The sequence below is a fragment of the Chanodichthys erythropterus genome, chromosome 5 (genome assembly GCF_024489055.1).
Source record: "Chanodichthys erythropterus isolate Z2021 chromosome 5, ASM2448905v1, whole genome shotgun sequence".
Taxonomy (NCBI): domain Eukaryota; kingdom Metazoa; phylum Chordata; class Actinopteri; order Cypriniformes; family Xenocyprididae; genus Chanodichthys; species Chanodichthys erythropterus.
The window spans coordinates 32,852,420-32,876,844 of record NC_090225.1 but is presented as its reverse complement, the minus strand read 5'-3'; the positions used below and the strand labels follow the sequence as shown (position 1 = coordinate 32,876,844).

Genomic DNA, 24,425 nt, shown 5'->3' with positions numbered 1-24,425 from the left:
TCTGTCAGTAGTACCCGGATACGGCGTGGGGGTCGGTGCAATTGGACGTTTTGTAAACCGTTGCAAGTAGTTTTTCATGTTAATTTTCTCCTCATGTGTCCATGAATAATTTTCTGAATTGTTGTTGTAAGTATCTTTGTCTCGGTTAGATCGGAGGGTTTTGTTATTATAAGTACGGGAATGGTTTAATAACCCACACCCACAGCACGGTTCACTCTCGGTAGCTCCAGCTTCTCCCGGTCTTACCAGGTGGCTTCAACTTGCGCAGTCTGTCGCTAAACATGGCAGGCGGGTTGAAAGTGGGATTCGTGCGGCTCATGCACTATTTGCAGGACCCTCAGCACGTCGCGCGTTTTCAGCAGCTATGCGGGGTGCGCGGAACCGACACACGTGACAAACTCAGTAACGGGGTACCAGGCACTCGCCACGGGGATGTTCAGAACGGAGGCGGGGATACCACCCGCCGTAGACCAGCAGGAGCAGAGACCGACAGGGAGAAACGCAATAACAGCCTGGCGAACGGAGCTGCGGGAGAAAACATCGCACGGGATAACGGGGACGACGCTCAAGGATCCGCGGTGAAGCCGTTGCGCAGAAACTCTCTCACCGGAGACGTCGGGCAGGAGTTCATCATTGAGAATAAGTTTCTCTTCTACCTGTTCACGCTCGGTACCGAGCTCGGGAACGAGCTTTTCTACATCTCATTCTTCCCGTTCTTCATGTGGAACGTGGACGCTTATGTGAGCCGCCGGCTCGTCGTGGTCTGGGTATGGGTCATGTATCTCGGCCAGTGCACGAAAGATGTGATCCGGTGGCCGAGACCTGCCTCGCCCCCGGTGGTAAAGGTGGAGATGTTCTACAACTCGGAGTACAGCATGCCCTCTACCCATGCCATGTCCGGTACCGCCATACCCTTGTGCCTGTTCCTGCTGACCTACGGTCGATGGGAGGTAAGGACATCACGCCATTCAGAGCATGCATAACAGTTGGATGTGTGAAATGTCAATCATGAGTTTATTGCATTATATAGAGAAAAAAAAACTTTTTGAAAATTTTGAAGACAAACAGCAGAAGCATAGTTTTCAAGCAAAACATACACAAGTCTCTTGGATTGATTAAAAAACTTGATGCAAAATGATTTAGAAAAGTGAAGTTATGAGGAAAAGCTCTAGCGTCCTTTGTTTGCAAATACCACTTGTTTAGATATTTTGTTATCTAATAATTGGCATTCATAGATGTTTTTTAAAGTAAGAATGAAATGAACATTGACATTCTTATTTTTTATGGAATATTGCAGTTTTTACTGTAAATTATTTATCTTTGCCCTTCTAATTATCAAAAACATTAAAGGGTTAGTTCACCAAAAAATGAAGGAAAAAAAATATATGGGTGTGGAATGACATGAGAGTAATTAATGACAGAATTTTAATTTTGGGGTGAACTAGTGACGTTGGGCTGTGGAATAAGGCTGTCCAATTCAAAAAACAAAGCCAAAAAATATATATTAAATTAATTTAACATTTATTTTTGTGATGCCCTTTAATTTTATTACTTTGAATGTAGGTTTTATTATTGTGTCCTTATGTGGATTTACATGGTTTGTTAAATGTCTTGAGAATCTACTGAATTGTACTGTATTTTTGGAATTGGAATTGGAAAAATAGTGGCCAGATGGGTTTCAGTCACTCCTCTGCAGCAACCTGTCATTCACATGAAACAATCACGGCAATTAGCCAATTAACGACAACAAACAACCCAATCAATTCCTGATGGATTTTTTTTTCTCTCATTCAGCCTGTTTCACTATTTTGTCTATTTCTTACACTTTTTATTTGTAAGCAATAAATGCTGTGAAGACTTTTTCAGATGGATAGGTGAACTAGTAGGCACAGGTGCCTATTAAATGAGTTTTTGCTCCGTAATCTTTTCATCTGGTTAAATCCTGTGTGGGTGTTAAAATATCTTAAAACAATGGCCAATATTAGGTGCACTTTAGTTCAGATATTTTCACTGTTACCTTAACCCTTCATAATCGTCTTTTTTATCCCCCTTTAAAAGACTGAGACAGTGACCCGAATGGTCACAAGGAGAATCGCACCAAGATGTAAACACAAGAACAATGTTGGTGTCCAAAAAGGTGTTTAGTAAAGCAGATGTGCAAGTAAATATGGTTAAGAGTAATAAAACAGGTTATCAGTAAAAACGGTCTGAAAACTAGAACTGTAGGCCTGATGTACTAAAACAGTACAAACACCTCTTCATCTGTTGAGGACAGAGTTTCAGTGTGGCCAAGCAGTGCTACAATAACCTTGTTTAAATTCCCTCAAAATCCATTATCCGTCCTCCAGTCTCCCCTTCCATTAGTGACGGCTTCCTTAATGCACACATTTTCCCGCTTACTAATTAGAGTGTACCATTTTTTTTTTTTTTTTTTTTTTAAATTAACTCTTGCTTCACCATAGGGCTTTTCACACTGCGCTTAACCCCAGGTTATCGTCGTTCTAAACACCGCTTTTAACCCCAGGTAAAGGAGCGTTTCGCACTTGTAATTTAGATGCGGGGTTAGCACTGCTTTTGCTGTGTCAAACTTGTACAGTGTGAAACGATGTAGTGTTTCAATGCTACAACTAGATGCTTAGCAACCGACAATCAATCGCGTGCCTTATATTCACGCTCGTTGGGCAGTCATGGAAACACTGCTGCACGATGTATAAACAATCGTTTCTGCGTATGATAGGAAAAAATGTCAGATGGCAATGGAAAACGCGACAGTTGGAGTGAAGAAGAAACCGTCATTCTTACCTTTTTATAGTTTGAAAAGTTCACTCAGAAAAAACCAAGCGGCAACCTCCCCCAGTTTCTCTTGAGGCCAATACGGAAGTGACTTATTTTTAACTGCAGTTCATCGACTGGCCGCTAGGGACAGGCTCCAAAAGAGAGCAGAATCTCATTGAGTCCCATGTTAAAATGGCCAATTTTACAGCAGAAAAAAACATGTTTACAGGTTGGTACAAATTGTGGTTTTATGTATACTGCTAATGTTGCCCTTCTTGTCAACTCTGAGGGGGGTGAATTTTTTTTATAACTCATCCGTTTAAATTATATTAAGCATTAAAGTTCTGCATAATTAAGGGCGTGGTCACTTGAGTGACAGGTGGATCGCACTGCTGTCTGTGAACTGTCACTTTACCTCAGCAGCTAATTCCAGCCGCTGAATTTGGCATCTCTGCCTGCCGTGTTTGTGCTTTTTTTTATTTTTTATATACAATTATAAAATAATATGGTTTGCTGCGTTAATGTTCGAGACAGATTAAATGAGGGAATTTAAACAAGGTTATTGTAGCACTGCTTGGCCACACTGAAACTCTGTCCTCAACAGATGAAGAGGAGTTTGTATTGTTTTAGTACATCAGGCCTACAGTTCTAGTGTGTAGATGAGCTCGCATGCATAAGATAAACAGAACACACGTTGGATCGTCTTGGCATTGGCTAAAAGTTTTGTTCGTGAGATTTACTATGACTATGGCTGGAGAATATCCCTCTCAAGACACCACAAACTCCGACAGCACTGCTTGGATATTATAACTAAAACTGCTGAATTTTGGACGCGGGCAAATTTTTTTTGTGAGATATATGATCACATACAGTTTTACAACATAAACGCTGCCCAGGTTACATAATTTCTTGAAGAACGATGATGGAGAGCAGATCATTCAGAAGAAATGTGATATATTAATATTTCATGGATTTAACGCTTTTGTGGACAAAAAGTACTTTTTTGTTTGTTTGTTTTTCAATGGACATTTTACCCAAGTGCAACGGATTGGATTTATTTCGCGATCACTATTTCAATATAAAGGTATGAAGTCCCGTTTGATTTTTCGTGTTGTCGTGCAAACCTGACACACATTTCAATTAAGTTACTGGTGCTGGAGCATATCGTAAAAAAGACACCGTAGATTGGAAGTAAAACTTTATGACTTTCTAATGATATAACTTCTATTTATTAACTAATAAAGATAAGTTATATCATTAGATAGTATCTCTTTGCCTGCTTACTTGGTCACGTCGAGCTAGGCGGTGTGGTTTCAGTAACCATGGCACCTCAGATCAAATATGTCCCGCCTCTTTATCCATTTTCAGTTATCCGGGAGTGACGTGCGGTGACGCGCAGCTAAGATGGCAGCAGCCTCATTTTTGCCTCAAAACTGCTCTTCAGAAATCTACGGGTGACGTCATGGACACTATGTCCATATTTTTTTTACAGTCTATGAAAAAAACTTATTACAGTCAGCAATGTGTAATATGAGGACGCACAATACTAGCCTTTATGTAAACAGGTCACGTGCTGCATTTGTCCAGTCAGTGACACTGACATGGCAAATATGTAGATAAGGACTTTATCCCGGGGTCTAGGAATGTGCAGTGTGAAACGGTAGGTTATTAATACAACTGCAGCTTTTATCTCTTTGAATGGGGAAACATCAAATTCTCCAAAGCGGTTTGCCATGTTTTCGATTAAATTTCATATTTGAAATCACCAATGAAATCTGACAACAACTGTCTCATAAATTTAGTTTCTAAATGCTCGAATCATGACAAAAACAGCTCCCATACAGTTATCGCTGCCTTTTTAAGCCACGCCCCCCCCCCCCCCCCAGCTAAACCAGGACATATACATAAATATTTTAACATGCATAGGAACAATAAGAACATAATAAAAACAGTTATGGAAGACAACTTCAAGGTCTCTTTATCACAAGGACACTTTTAACCCTGTGTTAAGCTCTGTATTCTGTTATTTTGCTTTAGTCAGCAAGCATAACCGACCTTAGGTTAGGAAACTAACCCTAAATTGCTGGCTGCAGGGTAATGTATGTATTTAAAAAAAAACAAAAAAAAAACGATAACCCGGGGTGTACAAAAAGGTGTCACAAATGTATCTTTCTCCTATTATATCTTGCTGTATTAAAGTAAAGAGAAATTTATTAGAGAGTCGTATGACTTTATTTGCAGCTTATCTCTCACTGATAACACCTAGATTACAAAGTAATAACATATGTAGCATTTGTTCTTCATTGCGATTTACTTTAAGGTCAGAATTGTTTACTTTCACCCTCTCCTGATTTTTACAATGAGAGGTCAATGTCATTTAGGTAATATTGTAATATAACCTCATGATTCTGTTGTTGGTGCATCAGTCTTTTAACTATCTAATGAGACGGTTCTTAAGAAATGTCGCCAACCAATACAGAATGACCTTTAGAATATACAAACAACATTGACTGGCTTGACCCTTTTGAAAGCGCTCACATGTGTAACCTTTACGCTTTTATTATGTAACTCACATCAGATAGAACTTGGCTACAGTCTCATATAATAAACACAAACTGTATTTGGGAGGATTGAGTTGGACTGTTAGCAGGAAAATGATTTGGGAATGTTTGGGAGTTTCTGTGACTCTGCTGAGTGAGAGTTTACATGATAAAATAAACTGCCGCCTCATAAAATGGCACAAATCATTTTGTGAGCCATTTTTACAGAAGGACGGTTCTCCTAAAAATTAAAGAGCTGTCATGTCATTCCAAACCTGCATGACTTTCTTTCTTTCATGGAACACTAAAGGAGAAGATTAGCATAATGTTCATGCTGCTGCTCTTTTCCATAAAAGCGGATGGACACTAGAGGCTGTCAAGCTCCGCGAACATTTATTCAATCAGCTTGTATTTCGAATGTGCAAATGAATCCACACAGATTATCAGATCAAATCAGTAATTTGAAAACTTTATGTGAGACATAATTTCACAAACATCGAGAATGATTCAGCGCTCTCTCACATCACCACATCACGTCTGTACAAGCAAGCTGCATGCTCTGATATAAGACTTTGGCTCATGTTTCGGGACAGAATTTTTCTCTTGCCTAATCGACCAGAGTTGCATTGCTATTAAAGTTTATAATATGCATGACTTATAGCAGTATTTAGTAATACTCACGCATTGTTTTCTGCGCACAAAAAATGAGAGAACATAAAAAGTTGAGAAAGAAAACGTGTCAGTATATTGGATCTGTGCATTAGCTCTTAAAGTGACAGCAGCCTATGTGTGCTGCTGTCTGTCATCAATGTTAATCAAACAACAAAAGATGGCAAGAAGAATTAAAATATTTCATTTATACAATGAAACAACAATTATCCATTGTGAAAACACAAATATATAGAGTGAGCAAACATTTAAGTGAGATAAATAAGAGTCAACTGAGGGGAGAATTCCCATATTTTCCAATTCAGGCCCTGCATGAAACAGACTGTACTATAAGCCTTTAAATTCTTAGTCACCTATTCACTTTTATTTCATGGAAAAGAACAGTTGCTTGGACATTCTGCTATAGATTACTTGAGTAATCTATAGTATTTTTGGGTAGATGTATTCTCTGGTTCCACTGAGGTTATGTGGAGGAGCTTTCAAGGGACTCCAATCTTTGCTGTGGACTTTAAAGGCTAGTTGGTTTGAGTGTTCAAGGCAGCTATGTTTAGTTTATTCTTATCTGAGGGTGCTGAGATTGATCAGTTGTGTATTTACTGTCAGTCATCAGCAGGCTTCTGCTAGTTCTCTGATAAGCACGCTTTCTTCCTCCTCCTCCTCCTTATCTCATTTGCTTCAACTCTGGTTTATGTCTGTAGTCTGTTTCATCTTTCATGCTGCTCTTCTGTCTTACTTTTTCTTTTTTACTTTTTCACTTTTCAGGAACCATTTTATAAGATGTAAACAGGAGATATTATACCATTTATTATTGTTATTAGATAATATTAGATGATAACGGGATCTCATTACATATTTTAGATTTTTTATTTTAATCAGATGGTGATCCCACCATTTCTTCTTTTTTAGCAGTTTTTTGCAATTTTTTACTTTTAAATAAAAGATAAAATAGTGAAGATCTCCTAAAACATGAAGTTATGTTCCATTTTCAGTATCAGCCAGAATTTTAACACTCTTTTATTACTGAATGCCTAATATTATGTATATATAATATAGAATGCCATGCCATGGTCATGGGTTTAATTCTGAGGCAATATACAAAAAAGTCACTTAGCCAAGCATCTGCCAAATGTAAATGAGAGGCAAAAAAACACCTACAGGTTCATTCTGTGTCAAATCAACCAAATTTTGGAAATTTCCCCATCTCGGCTCACGTGTTTTGATTTTGCTCATTTTTTTTCTGAAGAAAGACCAACATAAATAGTGATGAAAGTCAAAATATTAAATGTCAAGATGACCGTTTTCTCTTGAGATTTGGAGCCAAGTTACAGGGGGGTAAAATGGCTTAAAGATGGCAGCAGGATTATTTTAATTTTTAAAAATGTATTTTTATCAGCGATTGGTAGGTCTATTAAGTTAAATCATTTTACAATAAAAGCATGTTTTTAGGAAGCACTTGTATAGAAATTATATGAACATTGAAAATGGATAAAGTTCAACAATTTGCACATGAAGCCACACTGAGATCCCTACATCTCTGGGAGTAAAACTTATGGCTGTAAAAATGAAGATGCCAAAAAAAGTTAAGAACCAGAATCTAAAAAGATATTTCAATATCTTTAATGCTTCTTGAGTTAGGCTACAGTCACACAAACATTGGAAAATAATCTTTTTGGTACTCAGGTATGTTCTATTGTTATTTTGATAGAGGGAAACAAGATACATTTCTAGTTTCAACATTTGTTTTTCAGATATTGCTTTTTGAAAGAAAAAAGGAAAAAAGCCAGATCAACACTAGTTGAGTTGACACGGAATGACCCTATATTTCAAGAATATATTTAGAATATTTTAAGAATATTTTTTCCCAGCATAGTTCAGTAGTCTTTTGGCTAAGTGTGTGTGGTATTTCAATTGGAATACTGTGTGAAGATGCTTTAGCAGGAACAACTAACACCACCCATGAACGTAATACTCGGTCTCCTGCTTGCTGACACTCGCACACTGACTCCGTCATGCTGTTGTCATGGAGATTACAGACACATTAATCATTTTTAATATATTTTACGCACACACACACAAAATCAAATTTCTGTCTTCTCTCACAAACCAGCATACACAGCTGCAGAGTGATCTCTCACACACACACACACACACACACACACACACACACACACACACACACACACACACACACACACACACACACACACACACACACACACACACACACACGTTTGTTTTTGTGAATTGTGGGGACTTTCCATAGACTTCAATGCATTTTACACTGAACAAACTGTACATTCTATCCCCCTACCCTGCCCCTACCCCTAAACCTAACCCTCACAGGAAACTGTGCAAACTTTTACTTTTTCACAAAAACTCATTCTATATGATTTATAAACCCATTTACATTGTGGGGACCGCTGGCTGGTCCCCACGATGTAGGTGAACTCAGGTTTATATTACATCATGGGGACATTTGGTCCCCACAATGTAATATAAACAAAAGCACACACACACACACACACACACACACACACACACACACACACACACACACACACACACACACACACACACACACACACACACACACACACACACACACACACACACACACACACACACACACACACACACACACAGAGTCTATAATCAGAGGCAGATGTTCAGCATATGAGGTTAGCTAAGGCTCAGATGAAAGGGAGGGAAAGATCTCTGTGAGTTGGTTCAGCATGTGGTTCAGCTTCTGTGTCATGTGGTCTCAGGGCATGAGGTGCGGTCTGGATAACAGGCACGGTCTAGCTCTGTGTTTGGATCTCTGGTTCTTTTAATGGTTGTGTTTCTGATGTTCATCTGAATCTCTTGACTCAGTGTTTACCCTGCAGTTACGCTGTATGACCCCAGAGAGGTGTGTGCTACAACTGGTTCATTTGTTTTGCTGTCGGAGAACATCTGTTCAGACCCAAGACTCTTCTTCATAGTTTTAGAGTTAATTCAGTTCACTTTGAAATGTATCTTCAAAGTTAAAGTCATTTATTTGATGCATTGCATAGGCAGTATAATGCTTTTCTTGTGATTGATCTTATCTTTTATCCGTTTGTTGAACAATAATAGTCATTATTTTTGCTCCTTCATTCAGTGATGCTTGTGGTGCAGAAATGGCATACTTCACCTTTTAAGTGAGCAAAATTCTGTGTCTTTGAAAAGTATATAACTAACCATTCTTGCCTGAGAAGTGATAGCAGACACATTCAACTCCCTTTCATTCAAGATGGCATTTCTTTTGCAAGGCAAAGCAGAAGTTACAAGGTTTTGAAAAAAATATTTTTTTTTTATTTCCAGTTTCACTGAGGAAAGGTCCTGTTCCCCTTTATGGTGTTGCACTGAATGGAAATTTCAGAGTTTAAGCAGCCAGAGGTTTTATTTGCTGTGTCATTTTCTTGGCAGCTGGGGTTTCCCTGTAAATCCACCGCTCTACATGTTCAAACATGGACATTAGTGCATGTAAATCTCTGCTGGAGTGTTTAAACGCTGCAGTAATCTGTTTGAGAGGGATGTGGGCCACCAAACACACACAGACGACTTAATTCGAAAGAACAGTGACTGAATGTGTTGTTTTTTAGCTATCAGTCCAGTTTCAGCAATTTAATACAAATTCATGTTTTAAAATAACCTGAGAAAACTTGAGTTGGTAAAACTCATACCTTGTATATTGTATACGGCATAAACTACTTAGTTCAATTGGAACTGTCTATTCAAAAATGTATCACTGTATCCAAACAAATATTAAGGAGCAACTGTTTTCAACATCATTGTTTCTTGAGCAGGAAATCATCATATTAGAATGATTTCTGAAGGATCATGTGACACTAAAGACTGGAGTAATGATGCTGGAAATTCAGCTTTGCCATTACTGGAATAAATTACATTTTAAAATAATTAATATTTCAAAGTATTACTGTTTTTTTTTTTTTTTTGTCAAATAAATGCAGCCTATATAAGCATAAGAGACTTAATAAAAATAATCTTATTGACCCCAAATTTTTGAACAGTAGGAAAATGTGTATACTGAGAGAATCATGTCTAAAAACCAATATGCATAAATAATTTTTAATGAATTTATTTCATAAATGTTATTGTCATTCTAGACATCCTGCTATAGATAATTATGAGAGAGTTTATAGTGTGTTTATGATAAAATGTCCTGTATGTTAACCAGTACAATCGGTTAAGAGTGTAGCCGTTCTTTCTAAAATTTCCTGCTGGCTATGGCTCTCTCTGTTTATCTGCCTGACCATCTTTTGCTTTGTGGAGTGGTAATTGTAGTTAAGTGGTTGTATTATGGTGTGCTGAGGGTTTGACTTCAGTGTTTGTTGGTTGTATGGCCGTTTTACCACAGGAGGGGTCAGTCTGTGGGCAAATGTCATTGTATTATGCTGGAAGTGACAACGATGAGGGTGTTATAGTCATAGATACTACCATGGACACTTGAGACATATGGACACACAGCCAGAACAGATACCCTCCAGCCTCATGAAAGCAGGTTAGCCTTAGCTGTGGTGTCACTGTGACACTGGGCCCTCAGCCAAACATGAGGACAATTGGGTGTGTGTGTGTGTGTGTGCGTGTGTGTGTTTCTGCCTGCAGGTGTGCTTGCTTGATCTTTAGAACACCATCTGTGCATATACGGTTATATTGTGTTACGGTGGACTTTTTACACATCTGGTACAACCATTACACTACAACTCACAGAAATGACAGAGTGAGACAGACAGATCTTCTGGCTCCTGATGAGAGATGATCGTGTATGTTTTCTCACACAGGCTGTTCCTCCTCTGCCATCTGCTGTAGTCATGTGTGTGCAAAAAAGATAAAAGCAAATCAGTCCTATATAATCCTTTGCTGGTAGTTGCTGTGTACATTGATGGACAAGCTTGTATGTTCTTTAACTCTCCTGCATTTTTAAAGTTTCAAAATTCACTTTAATGTATGAGTTGTTGATCAAAATGTGAATGGAATGTTAACAAGACTTTATTTTACTCCTAAATCAGAAACTGCATTTTAAAAACACGTTCTGAGCTGCTAACCGGTGGTTAACATTTGTACAACGGCTGATGAATTTCACTGTGAAATTTTGCAAAAGTAAACTGTGTGTTTATTTCCACAGTATCCTCTGCTGCTGGGTCTCTCTCTGGCCATCAGCTGGTGTGTCCTGGTGTGTTTGAGCCGCATATACATGGGCATGCACTCCATACTGGTAAGACAAACTAAAATAAAATGAATTGCAGTGTGTAGTGTATAGTGTGTGTGTGTATATATATATGTATGTGTGTGTAATTTATTTTATTCAATAAATTTCGATTAACTTTGCTGTAATATAACACTCACTTAAAGTTACTGTTTAAAATCATTCAGGCCCGGACTGGCCACTCGGGAGCACAGGGAGAATTCTCGGTGGGCTGGTGACTGATTTGGCTGATTTTAATTATTATTATTTAGGCCTAATTAATATTATTGCCTGCCCAATGGATCAAAATCACAATTTACGAATTTGGCATTTGATGATAAATCCACTTGGGGGCAGTCATGGCCTAATGGTTAGAGAGTCAGACTGGTAACCTGAAGGTTGCTGGTTCGATTCTCACTACCAGCTAAAATGACTGATGCCCGTTTCACACATACTCCGCTGCAGTGCGTATGCGGACCATATTTTTTTCCATGCCCATGTTAACGGATTAGAGCTTGGATGCATTGTGATATTGCCATGACAGAGTGTTAGGATGATTAGGAAAGAATATGCCACCACTACGTTTACATTACGCCTCCACTGTCGTTTTGCTTTGTATTTCAATAAAAAACATTAAATTAATTTGGATAACAGTCACCGTCACTCTATATTTACAGAGTACGCGCGATGTCACCGTACGAAAGTGAAAGTAAACGCGAGCGCGCATTCAAACGAGATTTCAATACCCCGCATTTTAAAAGCGGCTCCCTGATGAATACAGATATCTCTCAATATGAAAGCTATTTTAGGCTGGGCTGTGTAGTTGTAACCATCTCTTAGCTCTGTATCAGAGAAAAATTTGGTCTTATTTGCATTTTGAATATTGAGAGAGTGCGATTATGGTTGCACTTATTGTAAAGTGTTACCATAAAAATTTATGAGAGTTTTCTCTTAATCTTAAGCACAAACAATATGGTTTCATTTGTTAACATTAGTTAATGCACTGTGAACTATCATGAACTAACAATGATTTTTATTAACTAACATAAACAAAGATGAATAAATACTGTAGCAAATATATTGCTCATTGTTGATGTTGGTTAATACATTAATGTTAATAAATGAGATACTGTTTTTATTTCTATGATCAGTTTGTGGAAAGGAGTTCAGTTAGGAGGTCAAAAGTTGTAGAAGCTCATAAATCATGTACAGCAAGGTCTGAAGAGACTGAAATCCTACAGAAGAGAAGTCAGTCAGTTGAGTTTGTGGCAAAACCTTTTACAGTGCTTGAGTATTGTTGTCTTTTACTGCATGATAATTCATACTCAGAAAGCAGAACTGAAATGACATTCATTACAAGATTTGTTAAAACATTTCAAATACACCTGCAGAATATTTTTCTAGTCGTGTATTTCGCCATTGAGGATTTCTTAAAAATAGTGTGTAAAAAATCTGGTCTTGTCTAGTTGTCGTGACCTCAATCGTGAGTCTCGTCTCGTCTCGTGAGATACCCGTGTCGTCACACCCCTAATACTTATGTGACAACCATACAAAAAATAGGGTTCACCGTGGTTTCCAAATTTGTTTTGGGTGTATGGGATGGCTTATATGAGTGTGAGATTTCCCAGCCTAAAATTGTCCCAGTACGGCCCTAAAAACATTAGTTTAATAACATAAACTCATGATGAATTTTATTTTTTTTTTCCATAATGTACATTATAATGTTGTGATACCTAAATTCACTTGTAGCATTTAAATAGTTATTTTTAATTTGTTTCGGTAAAATAGCATCATTTTAATTCCATTTATCAGTTATCAGGCATGACATGTAAATAAATTTCAGCTTATCGGTATCATCTTTACCTTAAAATTGTGATTTAAGTAGACTGCTGCTTTCATAAAGGCCAGGCAATATAATGAGGTTCCTCATGGGGCATGTGTATGTTATTCTTTTTGTTTTTTATCTATGTTAGTGTGTGAATGTTATCTGTGTATCTGTGTGTGTTCACCTTAAGGCAGTCATGAAACAAAAATCCCTGGTGTATCTTTACTGGGCCGGATAATTGCCAGCAGTAGTTTCTTTGAGTTTGGGTGCAGGTCAGTTGAGTATGCCTTGACTGAACATGGTGCAATTTTGAAGGAATATCACTTAAGACTTGAATAATAAATGAGTTTTTGTGACCTGAGGCTACTAGGATAGGCTCTGAGCAATTGGTTAAACAACAACCATCTGTTTGGGTCTCATGTTGCTTGATGCTTCCCCATAATCCCCATTCATTATAAAACACGTGTTCAGACACCGTTTTAAGCGGGTCATCATCTCTTTATAGTAATAAACAGTGTAATTTCACTGAATGATTTATACTTTTGGCGAGTTGTCTGTTTGTCTGGATGACATAGTTTTTCCTCAGTTCTGAAATTTGGTGTTTCATCTGGCTGTTCTGCTCCATGTCTGCTCTAAGCGTTAATGTCACCCTCAGGATGACCTCATCCGTCTGGTCGCCCTGTTGGGGTGATGAGTGGCCGTTGCCCTAGAAATTGTTCCCATGACAACTGAAATTGTCTTAACATTCTCATACTCACAAGACAAGAAAGGATTGTGAAACTAGTTGATTACACACTTTGGGAAATGTTATGGCCAAATAAAGGCTTATTAAAATATATTTTATCTTGATTATGTTGCTTATCAACCACAAAATAATGAATATGTTTCAAAATGTATAAAATAAGTTTCAAGACCTAGAGTGTCACTAATCTAAGTTCTAATAATAATAAGTCTTCCTCTCTAGCTTTTATTCATTTCTGTTTACTGCAGTGTAATTTTAGCCCTTTTCTGAGTTTCATGGTGTTTACATGCACAGATGTGGCTTGCTGAAACCTGAACCAAACATCTGACAACTGACACAGACAGTTTTATCTGTTAGTCACTCTTTGACAGCTAAAAAGAATCACAAGGACAGACTAAAGACAGATAGGATATCTCTCTATCAAAAGTACATGCATATGGAAAAGCTGTGAACCCATGTTCCACAGCAGATGTGGAAAATTAGCCCATCATGGTTAATGACTGATAGATGAAAGAAAGAGGTGTTTCTCATGAACACAATGTTTCTGTCCTTATGAACAGACAGTACTTAGAAAACATCCAGACAAATGTACTTAGGGTTCATAAGGAAAACGGCTTTATAAAAGGACTGAATAATTTCTGTTTTAAAATCTACAAGTACTGAAAGGTCAATTTTGAGGTTAGGGTTAAAGGAATTGAGTTCGGGGTAAGTGTGTTTGTATGAGTGACTGAAGGGGAGTGTAAATGGACATTTGCTAGTTAATCTGTGTCTGTAATCAGTGAAAAGTGTCTGATGTTTTAAGTGCTGAGTGTGAAAACTGTTAACCAACTCATTTCCTTCCCCCACACACAGTCACCCAGTTCACTAAAGCTATTCATTATACTGTTTTGTAGATTTCACACAGATGTATGTGTGTGTTTGTCTTGTGGTCTCTATGGTATCTCTCACCCAACGTTGAAGTCTTCTGATATTGGATGTCTCCCACAAGTCTTGCTAATATTTACTGAACACACATAAACTGTGCTTAGAAGGATGTAGTGAATTGACCTTTTGAGAGAACTTTTTAATTTAAAGAGATGGTTCACCTAAAAATGTCGTTCCAAACCCGTAAGACTTTTGTTCATCTTTGGAACACAAATGAAGATCTTTTTAATGAAATCTGAGAGCTTTGTTCCTCCATTGACAGCCTACGCAACTACCACTTTTAAGCCACAGACATATAGTTGTTATTAAAGTAATCCATGTGATACCGGTGTTTTAACCTCAATTTTATGAAGCGTCGTGATTGCTTTGTTTGCGCAAAAAAAGGAAAAAGTGATTTACCACAAAATATTCATCTCCAAGATACGTTCACGCAACGTCCGCTCTTGTGTCAACACAAAACGCGTGTGTCGTGGTGCTCTCGAAACACGAGTTGGAGATTAAGGGCACCTATTATGCCCCTTTTTACAAGATTTGAAATAAGTCTCTGTCTCCAGAGTGTGTATGTGAAGTTTTAGCTCAAAATATCCCACAGATAATTTTTTATAGCATGTTAAAATTGCCACTTTTTGGGGTTGAGCAAAAATGCGCCATTTTAGTGTGTGTCCCTTTAAATGCAAATGAGCTGCTGCTCCTGGCCTAAAGGTGATGATACACGGGGCAACTTTTTGAGCAATGTAGCTGAGCAATGTTGCTTGGGCACTTTCCCATTGAGAATGAGCAACGAATTTATATCTGGATACGTTAGATCGGTCGTATGCAATTTTTTTGAGATCCTCCAATCAGAATATTAGCAGCCGATCACATGACTGGTTTGGAGATTCCAGAAAAAATTTAAACAAGATGGCGGCCTCTCAGTGGCAGTGGCGCAGAGAAAAAGTGTGAACTTATATCTTTTTACGCTAGTAAGTTGTCATGTGTCAACCCAAAACAGGGAATTTACCTCATGTATTGCTTAAAATATCAACAACTGTCCAAAGTAATGCGTGTAAGCTGTAATTAAGCCATTGAATGAAATTGAATAGTTTAACGTCTTTAGTATTACATTACACAAAAGATGAAGCGTCTGTTTTCACTCCAGAAAATCACTGTAAGAGCTTAATTAAACACAGTGCAAGAAGTGTGCATAAAATATTATACATAAACTCTCTCTCTCCCTTGCATTCATCAACAGAAACACAGATTACACAGAAACACTCGTTACAATTAACAGTAAACAAATATATACAGACCTTATGCCTTTTCTGGGGGTGCTTAAGAAACCGGTAAACTTTATATTCGTAAATCAGCTCCAATGAACTACAATAAAGTATGTGCTCTCTCTTTCATTACTGCCGTATCGCTCTGAAGACATAAGCTGGATCACAGACAGTTGGTACTGATCCATCCTTGAGTAACAACTTTTCATCAAAACCTGTTTTGTATGGACTGTTAAAAAAAAAAAATTTAAAAAAAAATGGACGTAGTGTCCGTGATGTCACCCGTAGATTTCTGAAGAGCATTTTTGAAGCGAAAATCATCTTAGCAGCGCGTCACCGCACGTCACTCCCGGATAACTGAAAATGGGCAAAGAGGCGGGACATGGTTGGAACTGAGGTGCCTGATTACTGAAACCATGCCCGCCTAGCGTGATGTGATCATGTTAGCAGGCAAAAGAAGCTATCTATCTCAGACACTATCTAAAATATTAAGAAAGATAAGTTATTATTTAAAAATTCTGAAGGTTGGCTGTCAATCTATGGTGTCTTTTTACAATATAGATGCTCCAGCAGCACCAGTAACTGCAATTTGTGTCGGGTGTGCACATAACATGAAAAATCAAATGCGACTTCATACCTTTATAATGAAATGGCGATCGCGACATGAATCTAATCCATGGCTCTGGGTAAATGATGAGTTTCCATTGAAAATTAAAAAAACAGTACTTTTTGTCCACAAAAGCATTAAATCCATGAAATATTAATATATTATCCATTGTTTGCATCACATTTGTTCTGAATGATCTGCTCTCCATCATCGTTCAAGAAATTATGCAATCTGAGCAGCGTTTATGTTGTAAAACTGTATATGATTGTATAAATGAGCCTGCGTCCAAATTATAATTTTTCAAAATGCAGCAGTTTTAGTTATATCCAAGCAGTGCTGTCGGAGTTGTATATCCTCCTGGTATTGTCATTGTAGTAAATCTCAGGAACAAAACTTTTAGCCAATGCCACAAACCAACGTGTGTTATGTATATCTTCCGCATCCGAGCTCATCTACACACAGACGTACATCTGTCTCAAGTCTCGACCAGCAAGCCATATTATTTTTTTTAATTGTATAAAATAATCCAGAAAAAAGCACAAATACGGCAGAGATGCTAAATTCAGAGGCTGGAATTAGCTGAGGTAACATGTCGCAGCGGCAACCTACATGTCACTCAAGTGACCACGCCCTTAATTATGCAGAACTTTAAGGCTTAATATAATTTAAACGGATGAGTTATAAAAAAAATTCACCCCCCTCAGAGTTGTCATGAAGGGCAAAATTAGCAGTATAGACCAAAACCACAATTTGTACTAGGGCTGGGCGATATATCGAATGCTTTTGTCACGCGCATTTTGTCAATAAAGCCGGTTCCCTGATTACCGCTAAATCGCCATCACCTGCTTTCAAATGGAGCGCCATTTAATAGACAGAGCCGTAGTTCACTGGTAAGCCACGCAATATATTGCGTTCATTATCGACGGCGATTCATATCGATATTGAACGTGATATTGCGTGGCTTACCAGTGAACTACGGCTCTGTCTATTAAATGGTGCTCCATTTGAAAGCAGGTGATGGCGATTTAGCGGTAATCAGGGAACCGGCTTTACTGACGAAATGCAATCAATATATCGCCCAGCCCTAATTTGTACCAGCTGTAAACATGTTTTTTTTTTTTCCTGCTGTAAAGTTTTAACATGATGGTCAATGAGATTCTGCTCTCTTTTGGAGCCTGTCTCTAGCGGCCAGTCGATGAATCGCAGTTTAAGTCACTTCCGTATTGGCTTCAAGAGAAATTGGGGGAGGTTGCCGCTTGGTATTGACATTTGTTCACAAAGCAGTCTGCCAAAACTGCCGGCGCTTCATAAAATTGAGATTAAACCACTAACGTCACATGGATTACTTTAATGATGTCTTTACTACCTCTCTGGGCCTTGAAAGTGGTAGTGGCATAGGCTGTCAATAGAGGAACAGAAACCCCTCAGATTTCATTAAAAAGATGAACGAAGGTCTTACGGGTGTGGAACGACATGAGGGTGAGTAATTAATGAATTTTCAGTTTTGGGTGAACTAACCCTTTTGTCAAATTTAAGTAATTCTTTTGTATTTGTTTGTAAATCCATGAGATTTGCTTGCATGATTTATCAACCAAGTCTCAGTACGTGTTCATACCAGTATGAATATTCATTGCTATAAACATTTTAATTTGAAATGAATGTTTAATGCATCTCTTCAGACCAACATGAACATTTACATGCTGTCAATGTGACAGACTTTTTTTCCTTTTTTCTAAGAAGAGGTATTCTAATCTTTTTTTCCATCACATTGGCCAGCCAGTAAGGTATGCGGTTTTGGTCACATGTCCAGAGCCACTGCTAGTACTTCTGCTTTACTTAAAGCACCACCTACTGTAAGGGAGTGAATTTGCATTTTCATCCAGCCTGTCTGCTGGTTTTTACACGTTGGTCTGAACAGTCAAATCACGTGTTAAAATCTGCCTGAATTTTGGTTCCAAACAGTTGTGGTGGTGTGAACAAGTATTTTCCCTGTTGTATTGTTCCTTTTTTTCTTTGCACTTGCCATATATTTGTTCTTGTTTATTTTTAGAATTAAATTGTTTATTATTAGGTCAGACTTCCTCTACAGATTTACATGTGACAAAAGTATGTATATTTCTCTCTGTCAGCCTCTTTCAAATGTAAATGTATATTTGTTTTTCATGGCGTCTTTGGATCTCAGCAACTGTTCTGTTTTTTCCTCTGCACTGCACATTCACGTGTGTTTTCTTTTCATTCCTGTGGTTTGACGTTAGTATATTTGTATTTGTCTTCTTTAGGACATCATTGCCGGTTTCCTGTACAGTTTGCTGATTGTAGTGGTCTTCAGTCCTGCTCTGGAAATCATTGACACCTTCAACTGCACCCATCGCTACGCCCCGCTGATCATCATCTCACTTCACGTGGGTCTGGGCCTCTTCTCCTTCACCTTGGACACCTGGAGCACATCACGTGGCGACACCGCCCAAATCCTGGGCTCTGGGGCGGGTATCGCCTTGGCATCCCACGTCAACTACCATCTGGGCCTATTGCCAGACCCACCTGCATCGATGTTGCCTCTGCAGCCCCCATCTTTCACCCTCGGCCTGATTGGACTCTGTCTACTCCGCTTCCTCCTGGGTGTCCTCATTCTCCTGGCTACCAGAGCCGTAATGAAGGCTCTCACCATCCCACTCGTCTGCTGGCTCTTTGGGATTCCAAGCGGTGATGTTCGGAAGGCCAGGCAGCACATGGAGGTGGAATTGCCGTATCGTTATATCGTTTATGGAACCGTAGGGTTAAATGCGCTTTTCCTTGTGCCTTTCCTGTTTGCACAAGTGGGTCTGTTGTGATTGGGTGAAAGAACCATCCATCTTTCTGGCCAATAAGAGCCCATTTGGACTGCAGAGGCCCTTCCCTTCAAATCAATGATTGGATGGAACTAAAGCCAGTCATGTAACACTGTGCTGCACCTTCCAAATGTTCCTCAAATATGTTTTCCATCCTTCAGTTTTAGCAGATTTAGGTCCATTTTCTATTCAAAAAACCTGTTTGGTGTTGATTCAGAGATTATGGCCCTTTTCTACGCAGTTTGCATTGCATGTAAAGTACAGTAGCATGTCTATTCTCATCTAAAATCTTATTGTAAACGTATCTACCCTATAGGGCTGGTTATATTTTTCTCAAGCAATATAGCAGTTTTGCTAATTATCATAAACATTAGAGAAATTCTGACTAATCTTTTGATGAGTTGTGTTCATGCCACAGTAGGACGACTCAAACTCTTGCATCAAGAGTTGACTGAAATCTTTGTTGCGAATGCGTGTGACTCATGCAAATCTCTGCGATGGATCCTGAAGCTGACGCCAGCTTTTATTTCTTGTTTGCAATGTCAAATCTGAAATCTCAAATGTCAAAGCATGATGGTTAGTGGTTGGGTGCAGCGTTGATCTTTGAGGTCCTTTTGTTGCAGTTTATTGAGATGTTTAGTTTCGAATCGAAAGCAGGTTGGACTATTTCTCTGAAGACCTTTATAATGATACATGGAGACGCCTTAAAGGACTATTTCACACAAAAATGACAATTGTCATCATTTACTCAACTCTCATCTCATTCCATAATTGGCTGACCTTCTTCTGTGGAACACAAAAGAAGATATTTTGAAAAATGTCTTAATGTTTTTGTGTACATAATGGAATTCAATGTTATTTGGTTCCCAACGTTCCTGAAAATATCATCTTTTGTGTTCCACAGAGAAGCAAAATCATACAAGTTTAGGTGAATAAATGATAGAATTTACATTTTTGGGTGAACAATCCCTTGAACTGACCACTCAAGAACCAGTTTCTCTAGGCATTTAAATGGTGATGCACTAGTGATTTATTCTGAAAATTGTTTAATATTGATACAGTTTATGTTCTTTGATTGAATATATGTCTGGATCATAACCAGAATTATTCTTGATCTTTTTATATCAGTCTACTTTTATTTCCTGTCATTTGCTGCTTAGACATGGTACTATGTGTGTATGTATGTAAATATGTGTGATTTTTATTGTTTGCAAAGAAAAGCGGCAATGCTTTCCCTACTAGCATTTAGCTGTTTTTTTTTTTTTTCAGTCAGGTTGAAACAAGTAAATGTCAGGTTTGCCACTAAACATATGAATAATTCAAGTTGCCTTTTGATAGTCAAGGTTATGTTTAATGTATAGTTAAGATGAATTTGTGATACTGATTTAAATGCACTGTTCCCAGATTGCACTGCTCTGCTGCCTGCTGTCGTCGCTGGGATGACCTTATAATAGGTCAGGCTTGCGTGACACTGCTGTGTTTTTACTCTTCCTGTGGCCTTTTGTGTCTTTGTGCACATGTAAGTTCCTTTTTTTTTTTTTAAGGTGATTCCTCTTCTGTAAACAGGATTGTTTTGGATTCTCTGAATAATGAGAAAACCAGTGATTCCACCCAGCGCAGAGCAATGTTGACCATTGACCCTTCACCTAGAACAATACAGATCTCAGTCATTTTAAGTTCGGAGGGCTTATAGAAGAGACAAAGGACGGAAGTTGTACAGTATTTAGGCCAGAATATGAGAAGATGCTCATTGGTGAGAGTTGCTTTCTGGACCAGTTGTGCTAGTTCCTTTACTGCATGACTCTTTCTGAGTGATTCCATAGTAAATCTGTGTTTGTGGATTGAAGTAGGTAGACTGTAGCATTTTTTCCTCTCAGGCATGTGCTAGTAATCTGTAATGTTTATGACCAAATATGAGTACTTTCTGTAGCTACAAATCCTTTATGTAGGTAATTGTTCCCATCATCAGCCCCAAACTGAATCTGCAGACTTCCAAAAAAAATATTCGCAAAGCTCTATGCATTTTCTTGTTAATGTTTTGTAACAATTTTTAATATAATTTGATAATGATTCAGCTACTAAAAGGTAGTGCTCTCAGGTCGGTTTAACTCGTATTACTATGTCTAAATTCAAAAATTCCCCTATAATCCGCACCAAATGCAGAAAAAGGCTGCAGAATCCGTGTGGTCCCGTCATGACCTAGATTGAGCTCCTGAGAAACTGGTCCAGTGGTGAGGTTCTCATTTAAAAGTGCTTTATTTCCTTTGATTTGGCTTTCTCTGCTTTTATGGGAAAAACATAGCTTCTTCTGAATAAACAGATCTGATTTAGATACCACACAGTGCCTTTTATATAAATCTCTGCTATATTTGATAAGCACAGACAATTATTCACATCTGTTCTGTTTTCCATTCTTCCTTCTTTCATCTGAACATAGCATGTGACGAATAAAGTGGGACATTCTACATTAAAAACGACAGATTGCGGCTCAGTCCATCCTGGTTAATACAATATTGTAATTGTAAATTTTTGTTAATTATATATAAAATATTAATGAAGAAAGCCAATTCAAAATATTATCAAATACTATAATAGCACATAATACACATGATAATACATAATACAGAAATATTTCAACAGACACCCTTCCATTTTCTTTTGGATGTTTATTTCTTTGTAAAATCACTTTGATTCGAATTGTTTAAAATGTTTAGTCTTTTTTTCATGTTCATTGTTTCTATCACTGTACCAAATGTGTATCAGAAGCTTTGGATACTGTATGTGTGTTTGTAAAATGTTATTTTTGGAGATCTGATGATTCTTGTGTGATGTTAATCTTGGTCATTTTGATTTCTGAAAATATGGATGACTTTGTCATCTCTAAATATTGTTGGTGGCATTCTGAAGGTTTTAAGAGCTTGATGTAGATATATTGTAAAACCTGCAGATTTTTAAAAACAACAAAATAAAAATCAGCTGACCTTCACCTAGCGCTTGACACCGGAACAATCGCACTCCCACGGGACTGAAAATGCAATGCACAAATGACTAAGAATTCAGTGTTATATGGAGACCTGTGGCTTATGTTCATAAAACGGCTTGTTGTAGGAGCTCAGTTCAATGCTTTTCATAGCGGTTATCTGATGATCTTTATTGATTGTGTTTGAATAATATGCTCAAAAGCAAAAAGGCTATTACTTTTGTCTGTTTTTGGAGAAAAAAAAAATAAAGAAAATGCATTTTACTAACAGAAGTGTATGACTGGGTTTGATAAGCACACATTTACTCGGTCATTGTTTCACAGGAAGTTTGGTTGTTCCTACTGAGAACAATGACCGCTCTATAATGACTGGTATTAATTGCACATGTGTGAGCATGTTTTAGCCGGATAGATTTGCCTTGGCAGCTCAGATTACAAAAACCCTTTCCTCTTACCAAATTCAGTTATATGTCATATATTAGTAAAATGAGCTTGATTCTTATGTTCATTCAAAATACTAGTGGCTGTTTGTACAGATTGTACAGTATTTCAGATGAGTTCCCTCAAAAATCTAATGTATCAGGATTTTTATGGCTCATACAGTATGATATAGTGAGAATATGGAGCTCATACTCGAGGAGGAGAAAACATTTCAGTTTTATTCAGAGCCCCAAACTGAAGTAAGATGAAATTATGAAAATCAATGATCTTTATAACAGTATAGCAGAATACTTTCATCAAAAGCATATCAGTTGTCACTATAAATTTCCCAATAATATGTCTTAGATGATATTTAAATGTTTTGGTCTCTGTAGTTTTAATTGTGGGGGCAAAACATATAGCCTAATGCAATGCAGTCCAAGCTATATCCTGCTATATCTTATTAGATACATACATTTAACATGAAAAAAAAATATGCATGGATCATCAAATAGACCTAAGTTGCTTCAATCAAGTAAATATTCCTATTCCATATTGAAATATTAACAATATAACAGTTATCTTTACGTTTACTTTCTGAAATCAGTAAAGATTTCAAGGCAAAAAGACAAAGCCTGAAGGTGGACATTGTAATTATACTAAAAGTATAATTACTTACTAAAAATGTATGAGCTATCGGACAGATGGCAGAAGGCATGTACATTTTGTACAAGATTTTTTTTTTTCATGTTTTGATCATGTTGATAATTTAGAGAACACGTATCAAATTCATGAGTCAAATATGATACAATAGTGTGTGTGTGCATACCTGTCAGCTCACACTGTTATCTTCACAATACACACCTCTTTGCTTCTTATGCATTCAGCAACAAATGTACTCAATAAAGATAACAGGAGCAACTCTCTCTTACACACACACACACACACACACAGACTCATAGTAGCTCATTGCAGCATACCCAAGGCATTCATTTCACAGCATTACTGAAACTTTGTATCTCATGCTCATGTCAAGTTCTTGCTATTTAAAATGTTTTCATGTGCCCTACAGGCTAAAAGTGGGCATAAAGAACAGGATCTTTAGAAATATGATCGTAAAGGTCAACATGGGCTTGCTGTACTGCTCAAGTCAGCAAAATACTTCACTTTTTCATCTGATGTCAATGCTGATTGTTGTTTCAGATCAGATGTCAAGTTTAATTCCTGTTTGTGTCCTTTGAGAGTTTAACAAAGGGGACGGGCGGATAAAGAAAAAAAAATCTTCTTTTCTCATCACAATGATACTCTTATCAAGTTAAACTCTCTTTCCCTCCACAATATAAATGTCCTAGTTATTTCTTCCTTCTTTCTGTCTGACCTTCTCCAGCATTTCGACAACAGTTGTAACGTTAGCTAATACGAATTTACAACTGTAATAACTTGTAATAGTAAGAGATTCTGACATATATATACTATTTGTTTTTAACATTTTCATGAATATATGTAACTGAAAATACAAATGTAAATAATTAAATATGCTAAGCGTGCAGTGTGTATTATAGGCTAACATTAATACAGAGAAACACTGGCATCTAGTGGCGACACAAGCGCATTATAGTCTTTGTTTCTTAC

The 24,425-nt window shown here is 37.6% G+C and overlaps 1 protein-coding gene across 1 annotated transcript; it reads left to right on the top strand.

Annotated features, from left to right (window-relative positions):
- sgpp1b (sphingosine-1-phosphate phosphatase 1b) lies at nucleotides 1-22,626 on the top strand. Its single transcript, XM_067386950.1, has 3 exons — nucleotides 1-950; nucleotides 11,152-11,241; nucleotides 18,845-22,626. The coding sequence occupies exons 1-3, from the start codon at nucleotides 282-284 to the stop codon at nucleotides 19,394-19,396; spliced, it is 1,311 nt and encodes a 436-aa protein (XP_067243051.1). The 5' UTR covers nucleotides 1-281; the 3' UTR covers nucleotides 19,397-22,626.
- The last annotated feature ends 1,799 nt before the right edge of the window (nucleotides 22,627-24,425 follow it).

Bases quoted from the DNA above. Each gene is read 5' to 3' on its own strand.
- sgpp1b (XM_067386950.1), top strand. From the start codon at position 282: ATGGCAGGCGGGTTGAAAGTGGGATTCGTGCGGCTCATGCACTATTTG. The intron at 951-11,151 runs GTAAGGACATCA...TTATTTCCACAG, and splicing joins TGACCTACGGTCGATGGGAG to TATCCTCTGCTGCTGGGTCT. The intron at 11,242-18,844 runs GTAAGACAAACT...TGTCTTCTTTAG, and splicing joins TGGGCATGCACTCCATACTG to GACATCATTGCCGGTTTCCT.